Below are 14,790 nucleotides of genomic sequence, written 5' to 3'. Positions count from 1 at the left end.
ACACACACACACACAACACAAGCAGGGACAGGCAAACTAAATCATACTATTTGCAAAACCAAATCATGATAAAACACAAGAGCTTGATTACCATTACACTGCTCTCCTTTATGAGAGATGACTGAGCAAGATAAACAAGACCAACTATTTCCTCATCCTTTCACAAAAAAGATAGCAAATCTCCCCGCACATTTCCATATTTACTCATGATTATACCAGCTCTTTGCTATAGACAGGCTTGGGCATGGTGACCAACAGTATGTGACTTTCCCATGTGTTCATTAGCTTGGATCGAGCAGTGTTCCCCCACAGGATAGGTAAAGGGGGATTCTTCTGGCTGTGGAATGCCATTAGAGGTCCAGTGACACGGCCAGACCTACACACTTGTGTAAACAGCTGAGGACAAACTGGCTCAGGTCCAACCAGCTTGAAACCAGTTCTTGCTCTCCCCCTTCCTTTCATTATTACACTTATTCCAAGAGGCACAATTCAAAGCTCTGTGTTGGAACTTTTGACCTCTTGTCCAGAGACTGATAACAACACAGCAACAGAAGAATTATCTTTGAGACTGACCTCCTGTGCTGTTTACAGGTTTACATGCAGTGACTACACAGTTACACAGCTAGCCAACATTTTCAGTAAACATCAGCCAGTGAGCATTGCTCATCCCCAATATGGTTAAGGCGAAGATTTTTGCAAAATCCAACGACTAATCAAGGAAATAATCAGCAGATTAATCAATAATGACTATAATCTTTAGTTGCATTGCTTGAAAAAGGCCTGAAAGGAGTCACTGATTGTCAAAATAGCTGTTGTTTAATTTTCTTCTGAGCAGCTCAACTACAGGACCAGTGTGTAGGATTTAGTGGCATCTAGTACCCTCCTCTTCCAGGCACGAAGGAGAAACTATGGTGGCCACAAAACACGCAAAGAGCGCCAAAGACCCCATCTACACCCAGTGTTTGATTTGTCTGTCCTGGGCTACTGTAGAAATGTGACAGTTCAATATGGCAGCCTCCATGGAAGGCTACCCATGGAATCTCATGAAAAACGCTCATTCTAAGGTAACAAAAACATAATGATTATTTATTTCCAGGTGTTCATGCACCAATTAAAAAAACATAGTTATAGATTTTATTCCATTTCTGCAAATAGATCCTCCTGAATGATACACACTGGACCTTTAATCAGGCACTCGGTGCAGCTCTAAACCATTCTAAAAAGTCCTTTTATCAAGACGTAAAGATGGTTTAATGCTGGCTATACCATACCAATCCTGTGATTTCTGGCACTAAAGTGGTCCAAATGAGAAACAAATACAACTGGCACTGTTCCAAGTTTGGGTAATGATTGAAAGACTGAGATTGTGGCAATCAAGTAACCAAACCTGAGTTTCCTTTGTAAGCTGTCTGGGCTCAAGCGAATAAACTTTGGAGCAGAGCTGCTGCTTCTTCTTCTCATGGACAGAGCCCTCTGGACGCCTCACTGTGGAGGTATTCCTGGCACGTCCAACTAAGAGGACACCCCTTGGTAGACCCAGATCATGCTGGGAGGGATTACATATCCCAGCTGGCTTCGGAATGCCCTCGGATCCCCCAGGAGGAGCAGGAGAAAGTGTCAAGGGAGCATGTCTGGGCTACCTCACTTAGCCCCCGCTACTACCACAACCTCAACCCAGAAAAGCAGCAGAGAATGGATGGATGGATATCTCTCTGCAGCTACAGTCCAAAAATACTAAATATAAATAGCTGGGCTCACAGAGAGGAGTACAGTGAGGCTGACTGGCCTTTTCTACAGTACATCATTTAGACTGAGCAATATGAGCTTCGGGAGAAAACCTGCCATGCCAGAGAAACTGAAACACTCATAATTCCAAGTGGCATACTGACCTGTTTTTGGCTGACATCATACCCCTCTGTGAAGGGCAGCGTGTGTTATCTGTATCTACTATGCTACCAAAGCCATAGTTGTTACTCATTTTAACATTGAGACAACGTGGTGCTAAGCTGGGTGCTGAGCTACGACCTGTATTGAGCTTGCTCCAGCAACCAGCATTAGGACTGGCTGCCATTAATGTTTTACATTTTCTAATAACTGCACATTTCCTCAAGCATTGCTGGCAATTTCCTTACTGCGGTTGCATGCTGGGATAATTTCCTTCCATGCCTCCCCCCCCTCTCCTTCCCATTTCCTTACTAATCGCTGGGGTGCCTATTTTTTGTGTCGATACACAATTAGACACACTTTAGACCTTATTAGACCTGATAAAATTGTGTTTAAGGGAATTCCACCTCAGAACTGTTTGTCTAATAAAACTTTACAGACGTGTTTGGGTAAATGTCAAATCAAAGCATCCTTTATCTGCCACAACTGTGTGAATGTCTTATAAGCCAAAAGCAGTTTCACTAAACTATTCCTCATTTTGCTGAGGCAGCCCCCCTAAAATCTCCCACCGGTCCCTGGGGACATTTAGATCCTACATGTACAGTGGAGTGTGTCTGTGCTGGTGTTAATGAGCACTAAAATGTGATGTTGGTCATGTACTCTTCAGCTCCCTGTAGGAAATGAACGGACATTATCACATCACCTCCCACCGGAGCACAAATTCACACTCGCCCTTCAACGCACTGTCCCGACCTTACGCACCCTTTCACACATAGACACATGGTGAAAATGACGCACGCTCTGGGTCCTACAACAGGTCAGCAGACTCGGTCAAACTGCCGCCAGGGCTTGGTGGGAAAACAACGACATCCAAGCCGAACAGTCGGCGATTCCCACATTGTTCATGTAAAAGAACCCAACGGAGAGATGTTGCAGACCGTCAAGGAATAAGGTTTTGTCTGAGGAAGCACCAACTTGGAAGCACCCAGCGAAGGATGGCAGATAATAATGACACTAACAGGGACATTAATCTGGTATTTCCCCCAGCAAAAATATACCCTAATAGTAATCTTGCATCCAAGTTTGGAAACCACTGCCAAAATTTTGAGGTACTTCACTTGAGCATTTTCATTTTCTGCTGTTGTATACATCTTTTACTCCATTTTCAAGGCAAACTATCTGACAGCTGGAGTTACTTTGCAGATTAAGAGTTTACATACAAAACATATGATCACCTTTAAAATTATGATGCATTTTTCCATCCTTCTTACCAGGTGATTTTGGTCTTTAATTGAGTCTATCAGAGATTTAACAGTAGATAAAGTGGTTAAAACTTGACCAGCTACAACAGTCAAATGCTGCTCACACATACATGCATCAGGACTTTTACTTGTAGTGTTTTTACATTGCTGTATTTACTTCAATGTGATCGTCGCTTCCACCACTGCATAAGGCTGATTTCCAACATGCTGGAGGTCCAATGAAAAGGAAGGGTGGGTGGGTCCTTTGCACAGATGTTACAAGCTTTCATTATCTGTTAATACTACTATCTTTAGAGGCGTGGGTATATTCCGAGCAATCAGCCACTGTCCCCGGCTATTTTACAGGAAACAATGATGTGTGTTGTTTCTTATTCTATGTACATGTTACTCAGAAACGTCAGTAACTGCATCTTACCGTCTAAATTCTCCCTGTCGCTGATGTGCTGGAGGTTGCAGCCCGTGTCCTCCCGGCTCAGCTCCGGCTCGGGTCGGTAGGGTTCGAGCCTGGAGTGGTTGTTCCTCCGGTGTTTGGGGCTGGAGGACACGCAGCAGGAGGTTGTGTTCCCCATGGTGAACGCAGGCTTTGGTTATAGTCCAAACCCAACACGGTACCTTCTTCAGCCTCCTTCTCCCGGCCGTGCTGTTAGCGTTACTACAGGAGAGAAAAAACGGGGCGGTAACGCGGATAGTCAGACCTGGTGCCAACAAACTACAAACGCCCGGTATCCGTTAGCGTTACACGCCCTTCCCTCGAGTCTAAAATCTGCGTATCCGCACAAGTGCAGTCATTTAAACAGCTGCTAAAACGCCGAAGTGGGCTCTTAAATCAGAAGAGCAGCCCAACGTCCCTACCAAACGTCCAGGCGAGGGCAGATAGTGCCTCTGCGTTACAGGCTTCGGTTTCACACTCGACTCCCTCGCCTTGTAATTTCCGTGTGGACGTCCAGTTCTCCTCAGAAACACATTCTGATGCACGGCTACTTTATGGCAACATGAATAAACGTGAGGTCGTTATACTTTAGCTAGTCGGGGGAAGATATTTTTGCTCTCAGCGCTACATGGTTGCCGATGTACTGTGGACTGCTGCCGCTACATCCGCTGCCGCGTTGCTTTCAGGTACTCCTCGTTGTGTCGGATTTTCGCCTACGAATTTAGGAAATAGCTTCCCACTTTAAAATGCATTCGGTATAGGGTTTTTTCAGCCACCCACAACGCCTGAAATAAAATGATGAAAATAATGATGTAATAAAAGAAGAAAAAAGGAAATTAAACTCAACTTTTGAGGTAATGTGTGTCCCTTGTAAGTTGTTACTTTAATACAAAGAAAAACGTACAGTAGCAGTGTTATTTTTTTACTCTCAGTTAGTCACCCTGTGTTAGTTTTTTTAATATATATATAATATAATAATTATATTATAATATATTATATATTATATATATCTTTACAACATTGTGGGAGAAGGGTCTATTTGAAATTACAATATTAGGGCAGCACGTAAACATATCTTAAAAAACCCACAGCGCTGTGGCTGTTATGGAAAAGGTTCCGGTTCAAGTGGGTGGTTACAACTGTGTAATAAATGGACAATTATGACAGTCTCTAGGGGGGTGCAGTGAAATAACAACAATATAAAATGTCACAGAATAGAAAAATACCCTTTTAAGGCTTCAGGTGGATCTCTGAAGTCTCTCAGTGATTTGTTCCATTTCACCAATATGCATTTATAGTCTGTATAATAACAATACATTATGGAGATATAGCAGTTTGTTCTTGCTTTAACAGGTGGGTGAACACTACTACTGTATATCCCTGGGTTATGACATGCTATGCAGCCAAACTTGGACAATCTGTCATTTCCTTCTTACCCATATTTGTGTGTGTGCCAATAAATTATTTGATCTTGACTGATGACTGACAAATGCATTGGGCTTTGAGTCGCCTGTGACACAGTGAAATGACGGGTCATACTAAATCTCTCTGCAGGATTAAAAGGGATTAGTAGAAGTTTAACATAAACAAAGTCATGTCCCGAGGAAAAGCCTAATCCTGTGACATGTTTCCTTGACGTGCGAGACAATATGTACACGTTGATGCCTCAGACTATCACTGATGATGCTGGACACTGAAGAATGTGTGAGAATTGCTAGGCTTTCTGCATGATTACGTTGGTTGCATGATCAGGCATGGTGCTGTAGTGCAACCTGCTGGTACTGCCGCTGCATTGCATTAATGGAAAAAGGAGACACCCACATCAAAGCCTGCTAAAGTGGGTTAAAAAAAAAAGGTATTGTGTGATCTGAAAGACCACCTGTTATAAACCAACCTTTATCCTGTGAAGGTGAGACTCTTTTAACCCACTCGTTACATGTTAAAACCTTAAGGAAGATACACATACAATTGTTTCAGCTCTGCGAACCGATCACAGAGTAGCTGTGTGAAGCATTTGTGACATGTTTTAAATGTAGTTTTCTAAAAGCACAAATAATTCTATCTGCTATGATTAGTATTTAAAGGCTGTGTGTAGTCTATGACTACACTCGAACAGTATTTCCTTTTCCCTGACGGGTGTATTCCACACTGTAGTTTTGTCTCTGTCTCTGAGTTGTTTTCTTGTTATACACTGGACAGGAATAAGGTTTCACAATAGGCCCAGGTGCAGTGAAAGTCTCAGTGGTATTGGATTCTTTTTGTCAGTTGTATTGTTTACATGATGTGTCCCTAACAAACTGCACATGTGGAGTGACAGCGCAGGAAACACACAGCAGTGAAGATGTAGCACAAAAAAGAATAGACATTTTGAAGGTGTTCCAAAGTATTATAATTAATCCAATCCATTCCTGTCGTATCAGGATTTGTTTTGGGTCCTTCTGTAAGTTGGTCAATATCTGACACTTTTCCTTTTACTGCAACACTTTCGGGACTATTGGAGAATTTAATTGTATCCATCAAGTCAGAGAATGCCATCACTGAAAACCAGGCCAATCTTTCCTTCCCCTCTGCACATCCACATTCCTCTGGATGTGATTTATGGAAAATTTGTTTAAATACTTCCCCTTCTTCCAGCATGCAGTGTGCTATTGTAACAGTGTGGCTGGCAATGTGTCTGTCCATCTACAGAAGGCAACAAAATCTGTGAGAGAGCATTATTTGCTTTGCTTCCTAGTGACAGCCCTGGCAATCAAGTTGGTTCATCACTGAAGAGACAGCACATGGCATTCCGAGCAGAAACCCAAGGTCGAGCCTCAGCCTGACAATAAAAGCTTTATCAAACACTTGTAATGGAACTTTTGCCTTAGTGACTCACTTGTTACAACTTGCTTAACAAATGCTAGTCATGTAGGGGCTTTTTTGCTAACAGAGCCCTGAATGTGCCCCAGACAACAACACAGAGAGACTGAGCAAGAACTTTATTGAAGAGAATACATTTAAAAAATATGTCTATAAGACCTTTTGAATAAGGTGTGATCAGAACAAGACAATGGCTAAGGTATTACAGAGGAGAAATTATGCACCGACAAAGACATTTCTAATTAACCACATTCAAAATGATAGTTAGATAAATAACTTCTAAATTCAACCATGTATACTGAGACAAAACAAAAACAGTTAAAAACAGTGAGTTAATACAATTTCCACAAAAGCCTGTATTCTTGAACTAAATATACACTCATTCATATTAAGATAAATACGTTTTTTTTTTCCTTTTTGTATGTAAAAACCATGCACTGGTATTCAAAACTCTAAAAAATGCAGCTAGGGTAATAAATAAGACATGCCACAGGTTAGAAGCAGATGCACAACAGATCCTGGTAGGTCTCTTACATTAAATACAAAGTAACGTGGGTGATAAGTGCAGTGGTAGGTGTTAATTCCTGGTCATGTGCTTGCATCAGGATTTCTGAGGTGGAATAAAATGAATCATTGCTACGTGAAGCCCCGAGGACCCGATTCCCTTTTAGAACATTTGGCTTTTTGCAGCATTTCCTGAACAAAACAGCAAAACAGACCATCATAAAGACAACTGATATGGCATTTTAATAGAGCCAAATTATAAAACGGAGCATAAAGGAATGTCAAATGCAGTGCAGTTAAGGTGGTAACGGCAAAGGCGTAAGTGGATCTAGTTTTTGGGTGCTCGGGTTAGTGAGGCGCTCCAGCTGGGCCTTCTCCATCTCCAGTAAGGCGTTGCGAGGTTTGCAGATGGTCCATATAGTCCCTCATTCTTTTCCGGCTACTTCTGGTAGCCTCCATTTTCAAAGGGACATAAACTCCTCATAGTACTCGCTGATAATAACCCTGACCTGAAACAAAGTTCTTGTTTTGTTTTTTTGCTGGTGGTGGCGTGAGGATAATTCAGAGCCAGAAACATTGACATCATCGTGTAAACACATTTAACAGCAAGGACAAGGAGTGTTTTGTGATAGTGTGTGTTTATTTGTGTGTGTTTGTGTGCATGTGGGTCTGTATAAGCAAAACCAGAGTCCTCAAGACACCGTCACAGAAGTACACCACTAACAAACACAATCCCCGGCTCCTCTTCCAGTCAGAGGGATCACTCCACTTTGTGTCGATAGATGTCCTTTAAGGCTCTTAGCTCCTCAATCAGAGTTTTGTTTTGATTTTCGAGCACGGCCACGCGATTTTCGAGGCATTTGACATATTCCTTCTTCTTTCGTCGACACTCCCGGGCGGCTTCCCTGGAAGCAAAACAACAGTTACCGTGAAAAAGAAGCCTCAACATCTTGGCTTTTCTCCCAGATACAACACAGCAGCCTTTTCTCGACATAAATCAGTTTATACCGAGGGGAAAATGAGGGCTCACATTACAAAAATGACAAAAGCTCCTCTCATGTAGGGCACCAGAATGTTTAGATGACGAGGATTATAAACGTGTTTGTGACATTAGATACCTCCGGGACAGGACTTCACATAATCAAGTCAAGCAAAAGATGTCATGAACAAAAAGGAAAGAAATAAATAAATAAGCAACCAAGAAGATTTACTGATTGTAGTAAAATGATCACATGGGAGGACAGGGGACATGCAAACAAGAAAAGTGGGTGTCGGTGCCAGTAATGACACAAGGTTGTTTACAGCAAACACACAGTAACCTCAAGGCCTTCAACAGACAGTGACGTTCAAAACAGAGGTGATCAATTTTGCTCACCAGCGAACCGGACTCATTCACATACAACTGACTTACACACACACACACGGTCGAACACTTGTCAGCTCACTCTTTACTCCACACATACGTTGCAGAGCAGATAATGGAGAGTCACACAACCTAAGAATTAGCAGCTTAACCCTGGATGGATGAGAATCATGCGGTGGAATGATGATAGGCTTGTGGATCTTATTATTACACGCAGTTATTGTCATCCATTGTCATTTGGTATTTGCTAGGTGTTTGTGAACACAACAGTGAATGTGTCCAATAGAGCCAGACCAATGTGTTTAAGGCCAATACTGATATTTGAGAGTTTGAGAACAATTTACTGGCCAATACTCTATTTTTCAACATAGAACATAGAATGTACTCAGTGGGACATTTTACAGTTGAAAAAGTTTGCATCGGAAAAACTCTTGTTGCTCTATCATAAACAAGATATAACATATAACTTGGTGAGCTTTAAATGTGCTGGTACAGTAGGTTTCCAATCGTTATGCTAAGCTAAGCTAATCAGCCGACTGTAGCTGAAATATTTCCCTAAATGTTGAACCATTGATTTAAAATACCTCAAACTATCTTTGGCATTCTACTTTTGCAATTTCACGTCAATTATGAGCCAACATAAACGCTGATACCAGTATAATAAAGCTAATAGTAACTAATAATAGGGTCCAATGTCCAAGCTGATGAGTGTTAATGGTCCACTCTACCTGTTCTTCATCAATCGGAGCTCCCTCTTTTGTAAGGCTCCCTCTATGGGTTTTTGGGAGCTATGAGCGCTGGACCCCGCCACCCCCTGTGGGAGGCTGGAACTGGGGTTGCGCAGCTGGCAGGCAGTCAAGTCACTTGTGGTGCCTGGGGAAACACAAAATAATACGTCAGTCAACAGGATTGGGTTGCACCAGCGTTCAAAGTTCCAAGCAGCTACTAGCTAATTTAACTGGGTTGCGCCAGTGGCTTAAAGGTTCATTTAGGAGGATCTACTGGCAGAAATTGAATAAAATATGAATAACTATGTTTTCAATTAGTGTATAATTTTGATTATTATTATATTATATGATTTTTCGCCCTTTTGCAGCCACTGTAGTTTGATGCAGCAGAGTTGTGATGTGCAACTGTACCGCTAGATGCCACTAAACGCTACACACTGGTCCTTTAAGAAATGTCTTCTCAAACAGGAAGGTGACCCACAGTGCTGTAGATATAAATGGATTATAAGGTAACAAAAACACAGCAATTCTTATTTTCACGTGATTATACACTAATGAAGACATAGTTATTCCATTTCTGCAAGTAGATCCTCCTAAATGTTACACACTGGCTCTTTAAGTAATGTGTAACTCAGTTGTTACAAAAACAACTGTGCCGCAGTCCAATCCAGTGATTCACTGTGTAACCAAGAAGTCACTGCAGCATCTCAAGCTGTAACATAACTGCAATACATAACAGTTTAGGAGGCTGAATGTTATATTAAAGATGACTGGCCTTTTTAAATGTAGTTACATCAATATGTGTTAGATGTGTTCAGGCAGATGAGTGGGAATGATGCTAATCTTATTATTTGCTAATAACCCTGTAGCAAGCTACTGTGATGTTATTTTTATGTTATTTGGTCAGTTAGCCATATAACAGTTACACCTGGCTTATATTATTAGTAAAAGAACTAATCTCACGCAAGAACTAGTTTGTGTGTTGCAACCTGTTAAATTAACTTAGTAGTAGTTAATAATTGGCAAATATTCACTTAATAAACACTTCACAACTACAAGTAGTTTATGTTTAAATTTGAATCTGGTGTAACCGCTGTTATTTTCAGTTTAGCAACAGATACAAATTATGACACAGAGCCAAAATAATCCTGTTCACATAACTTTTGTTCTTATACACCACAAACTCTTGTTCTGAGGTTGCATTACAATGAGAGTACAACCAAAAACACTGTAAAGTCACTGTAGTTTAAATGATTTTCAGATTTTTCAGATTTCAGAGATTTCACATGTTCTTTCAACGTGTGCTGTGAAATGTAGCGCCGCATATGAAGCTGTGGTAAATAAATAATAATAAATAGATATAATTAGATTTATTATATTATTGTCTTGACTATTATCAAACAATTATGTGACACTGGACAAGAGAGATTGTGCCATTCTTATCCACTTCTTCCCTTCTGTTCACTGTTTGCTCAGTGCCAGTGGAACTCACTGTCCCTCATATCATGTAATATGCCGATGATTAATTCTGTGATATGTTGGAACTGCAAAAGGAACAGAATATAATCACAGAGTGGCCAGTGACTGACGTCAATGCACGTCTTATTCGCTGGTTCGCATTTACATGTCGCTGCTGGGGGCTGTTCCAGGAAAAGCAGCGACGTCAGCTACTGCTGCTATGTGCTCTGAGTGGGCAGAGCATTGAAGCATTTCACAGAGAGAGAGGGAGAGACAGGGAGAGAGGGAGAGAGCGAGAGACGAATGAGAGGGAGAGGAGAGAGAGCGGAGGAGGAGAGCGCGCCGAGAGAGCAGAGGGAGAGAGAGTGATCCGCGAGGAGAACGACGAGAGTGAGGGAGAGGAGGGAGAGAGAGAAACAGAGATGAAGAGTGTGACTGAGGATTCAAGCAGACACTGTGAAACATTTTCTAATCGGTATAAGCTCGTTGCAGCTGATGGTGGAAAATGGAAGTTTTCAATGAATCATTTGCTACCTTTTTAGAGGAGCCTGTGATGTTATTTGAGGGAATTTGAGAGGCTTTCTAATAGTTGTTTGTTAAAAAGATACTGAAAAACATAAAAATATGTAATATCTGAAAAGCCACTCACAATAATCAGGATTTTTCAAGTTTTTCAACTGCTAATTTTCCCATGTAGATTGTTGACATTAATATCCACTAAGTATATTTTCAGAGATTCCTAAAAAGAGCATCTCAACTGAACAGCAGTGTGAAAGAAGCCCTATTTTTTTAGATCTGGAAGTGAAAGAAATGATAGCAAACATACCTGTTTCTGTCTCATCCCCAGTTACAGCCATACTGTATCTACTCCCAGCTTTTCCAAGACCAACTGTCCCCTTCAGAGTCTTCTCTCTGACTGAAATGTTACCACAGCCAAAAGCGAGGCTATGTGTGCAATTTACAATTAGAGGCATTGACATCACCATGACATCACTGGCCTCCTGATGTCAACAGTATGGTTTGCTCTCTCCCCGACACAGCGCTATGAGTCAGGGGCTCTGCTGTTTGTCTTTGGAGAAGGAATTTTTCTCCGGCTGGAGAGGAAGACAACACTGAAGAATATGGCTTGTTGAACATGGACAGTTAGTAGAGGCATAGATGATTTGGACTTACTAAAACCCTTTTTTACAGTTAAAACTTCATTGTGTAAACCATAACATTTGATGACATTGTGTGTACTCTCATTGCTATAATCACAATATGTCTTCATAAAAGTAATTGCAAAAACGGATTTATTACCTCAGTATTAAAGACATTTCAAGCCCATTATCCCCCCCCCCCCCCCCCCCCCCCCCCCACTGCATTTTCACTGTATGTCCAAGGAAGGCTCATTAAGTGACAAACATTCATGTGAATAATACCTTAATCCCAAAACACCTGCACTACAAAGCCAGGTTACTCATACATATTTTATTATGTGCATGTATGTGTGGCCACTGTCACGGCAAAACATTATCCCTCAAGTGACTCACTTCATACGCAAATCTTAAGGAGCTGGCTCCCTCTGCAGGCATTACTGAGGTTAATAGAAGAGATAAGTTGCCTTAAGGAAAAAGTGTTGACGTCCTATGTTTTGTTTGGAAATTCCCAAGACACAGTGAGACAGTGATGTAGGAAGTACTCAAATCCTTTACCAGAATCAAAAGCAGCAATGCCACACTGTAAAATAGCCTTGTTACAAGAGCCCCATTTGGTGTTAGGCTACCATATTCTACTGTATACCATTATATTATTATTACTGATGTCAATAATGGGAGTAAGCACTGGCATTTTTTTTCCAACACTTGTTAGATTGGTTGTGCTTGCAGGGGGCCTCATTTTAACTACTTTATATACTGTTAGGTAGTTTTATCTATAAAAATGCACATATTTTACTATCTCATCACATGTTTTATGTACAATCTTAATCTATAAAGTAATTAGTTACTATAGCTGTCATATGTGGCGAACACAGTACAATATTTCCCCCTGAACTATAGTTGGGTAGCAGTGTAAATTGAGGAGAAATGCTCAGGTAAAGTACAGTTACCTCAAATTGTAACTTAAGTGCACTACTTGAGTAAACCTGCAGTGAAATCAAATCAAATCGAATCAATACTGAATAAAGAGCAATTTGTCAGCATATAGGTTTATACTGACTCTATTCATGTGTGTTTCAGTCTGCAACAAAAAGCAATTGATTAATGATCTCTGTAACAGATGAACTAGTTCATATTTGCCTCATGTTTCATATAGATGTAATATGTTTTGTTATGAAATATATTAGGAGCATCCCTATCAGACATTACCAACTCCGGTGCTCCTGTAGACATTTGTTACAGGAGGTAGAAGGCTGCAGAGCGAACAATGGCCTTGCTCATCCAATATGTGTCCCTTTCTGTGTGAATTAGTGTCCCTGTTTGTTTTCCCTGAATGATCATTTTGTTTCATAACAGTATAATCATTTTCCTCTGACATTTACAGAGGTGATGTGGGAAATCCTGAGTGACTGTTACTGTTTTCTTGTTTCTTAAACTTGTTTGCTACCCTGTGTTACCTGGGAATATTGGCTTACCATTGTTCCGTGGACCATCCAACATCTTCCTGTTGTACTCAAGGGGTCTCGGTGCAGGCTGTGGTGTCTGTTTGCTGTTTGTGGCCGTAGCTGGCAGGTTCTGTATTCCCTCCTGCAGGAACCTGACGGGTCCTCCTTGAGAAAATCGGACTAGGTAGGTAAAAAGGTAAAGGGACCAAGTAAATAAATAAGTAAGATACAGTTCTGAGACCATTGCCTTGGTTGTGGGCAATGGCAGGGGTATCCACGCACTGAAAAAGCTTGTCCTATGGTGGGGAAGACATTGGAGCACTCAGAAGCATATTCTAGCCATATTGCTGTGAAGCCCCATGCTGCAACTGACACTTCTATAATACACACAAGTCTGGTTATCAAGTGTTACCTGGCATTTGGGGCATACAATATTGCTGCATGCGTTTCAGCGTCCCCCCGTAGTACTGAAGGGTGCTTGATAAAGGCTGTGGTGTTTGTGTGCCGGTCATGGCCACAGACGGCAGCTTCTGTGTCCCTTCAGACAGGAACTTGACAGGACTTTTTTGAAGAAACCCAACTGGGATGGTGAAAGGTAAGTAAGGTAAATAATCATAGATTATGTCAATTACACAGTCTGTGATTGTGGCATCAATAAAGTTTCTACTCTTTTTATATAGTATCCTGTAAAATTCTTAATGTAACCGTTTATTAATGGTTAAGATACAGCTTTCTGAAATACAAATAAAAAGGAGTTTTAAAAATGTCACCATCATCAAACACTGCAAAAAAGTCAGAGATGGGTTGAATGTGCTTACGAGACATTGAGCAGTGTCTGTCAACCCATTATATATATAGTGCTATGTCTTTTAGACTTTATCAGTGTTTGTCTTTCATGTCTGTTTTTGAAATATGAAATATGATTTTGAGACTGTTCCACTCATCAAATAACTAAGCAGTATTAAATGGCTTTTGGCTGGTAAGAGATTTGAACTCCTAGCAAACTTAAAACATAGACATTTCCCTCAAAGGTTATCTTAAAACAGCAAGAAGAAGGGTAAATATTGGACTGACACTGTCAGGTGGACATAAACACAACTCCTATTGGATGATAATGTTGCTCCATGTCTGCTGGATGTGAACATAGATAACTGTTTAACAACATATCAGCTATAACAACTTCATACACCAGGAGTGTGGTGGTGGCTGTTATTTCAGAAATGAAGTCATTTTGTCTACCTGTTTTATTATTATTATTATTATTATTATTATTAGCAGTAGTAGTGGTAGTACTATTGTTGCAGCTGTGGTAACGACAACGCTGTTAGTAGTGGGAGAGGCAGTAGACTGTGAATGTTCAGACAGGCTTACCATGCTGGTTGTGGCTGGTTTGCAGGTAAACAGGTGTATGAACGTAGGGCACAGGTGCACCTGGCTGATATTTCTGTTCTGACATCACTTGGTTCATTCTGACAGGCACTGGTTGGGGCTGCTGATCAGGGTGTTCACTCTGGGTTCTCCTCAGGGATTAGGGAGGGTTAGAGTTAGGGTTCTCGTGTGTTCTTAAACTGTGGACAGAAAAGGCCGTGTTAGGCTACATTCAGACTGCATGCCTTAGTGCGCTTTGTTCACACTGTCTTGGAAAGGTCAGATCTGTGTCACGTTAAAGGGAAACAATCAGACGGGATCACTTTGGCCTGCAGGCTAAACACAGACTT

At 41.1% G+C, this 14,790-nt stretch overlaps 2 protein-coding genes across 4 annotated transcripts in view; both read right to left on the bottom strand.

Moving 5' to 3' along the window:
* The window catches only part of LOC118321548 (cyclin-Y-like), a 38,360-nt gene extending 34,094 nt beyond the window's left edge, over positions 1-4,266 (bottom strand). For both annotated transcript variants that reach the window (XM_035652914.1, XM_035652922.1), the window contains exon 1: positions 3,562-4,266. In XM_035652914.1, the coding sequence (XP_035508807.1) occupies positions 3,562-3,715 (154 nt within the window). In that variant the 5' untranslated portion in view covers positions 3,716-4,266. The remainder of the gene's footprint in view (positions 1-3,561) is intronic.
* A 2,283-nt stretch (positions 4,267-6,549) lies between these two features.
* On the bottom strand, positions 6,550-13,637 carry LOC118324466 (cAMP-responsive element modulator-like). Of its 2 annotated transcripts, XM_035656863.1 has the most exons (4): positions 13,485-13,637; positions 13,103-13,252; positions 9,031-9,175; positions 6,550-7,844 (listed from the first exon to the last, which is right to left on the bottom strand). In XM_035656863.1, exons 1-4 carry the CDS (start codon positions 13,582-13,584, stop codon positions 7,700-7,702), a joined length of 540 nt encoding a protein of 179 aa, XP_035512756.1. In that variant the 5' UTR covers positions 13,585-13,637; the 3' UTR covers positions 6,550-7,699. The 2 variants fall into 2 exon arrangements, with proteins under 2 accessions (XP_035512756.1, XP_035512843.1); XM_035656950.1 differs by lacking the exons at positions 13,103-13,252; positions 13,485-13,637 and adding an exon at positions 11,315-11,427.
* Positions 13,638-14,790: the final 1,153 nt, after the last annotated feature.

The sequence above is a fragment of the Morone saxatilis genome, unplaced genomic scaffold, assembly GCF_004916995.1.
Source record: "Morone saxatilis isolate NCDOM2014 unplaced genomic scaffold, NCSU_SB_2.0 Contig0, whole genome shotgun sequence".
Taxonomy (NCBI): Eukaryota; Metazoa; Chordata; class Actinopteri; family Moronidae; genus Morone; species Morone saxatilis.
The sequence above is the reverse complement of the archived record's forward strand: the minus strand, read 5'-3'. Positions and strand labels throughout refer to the sequence as shown.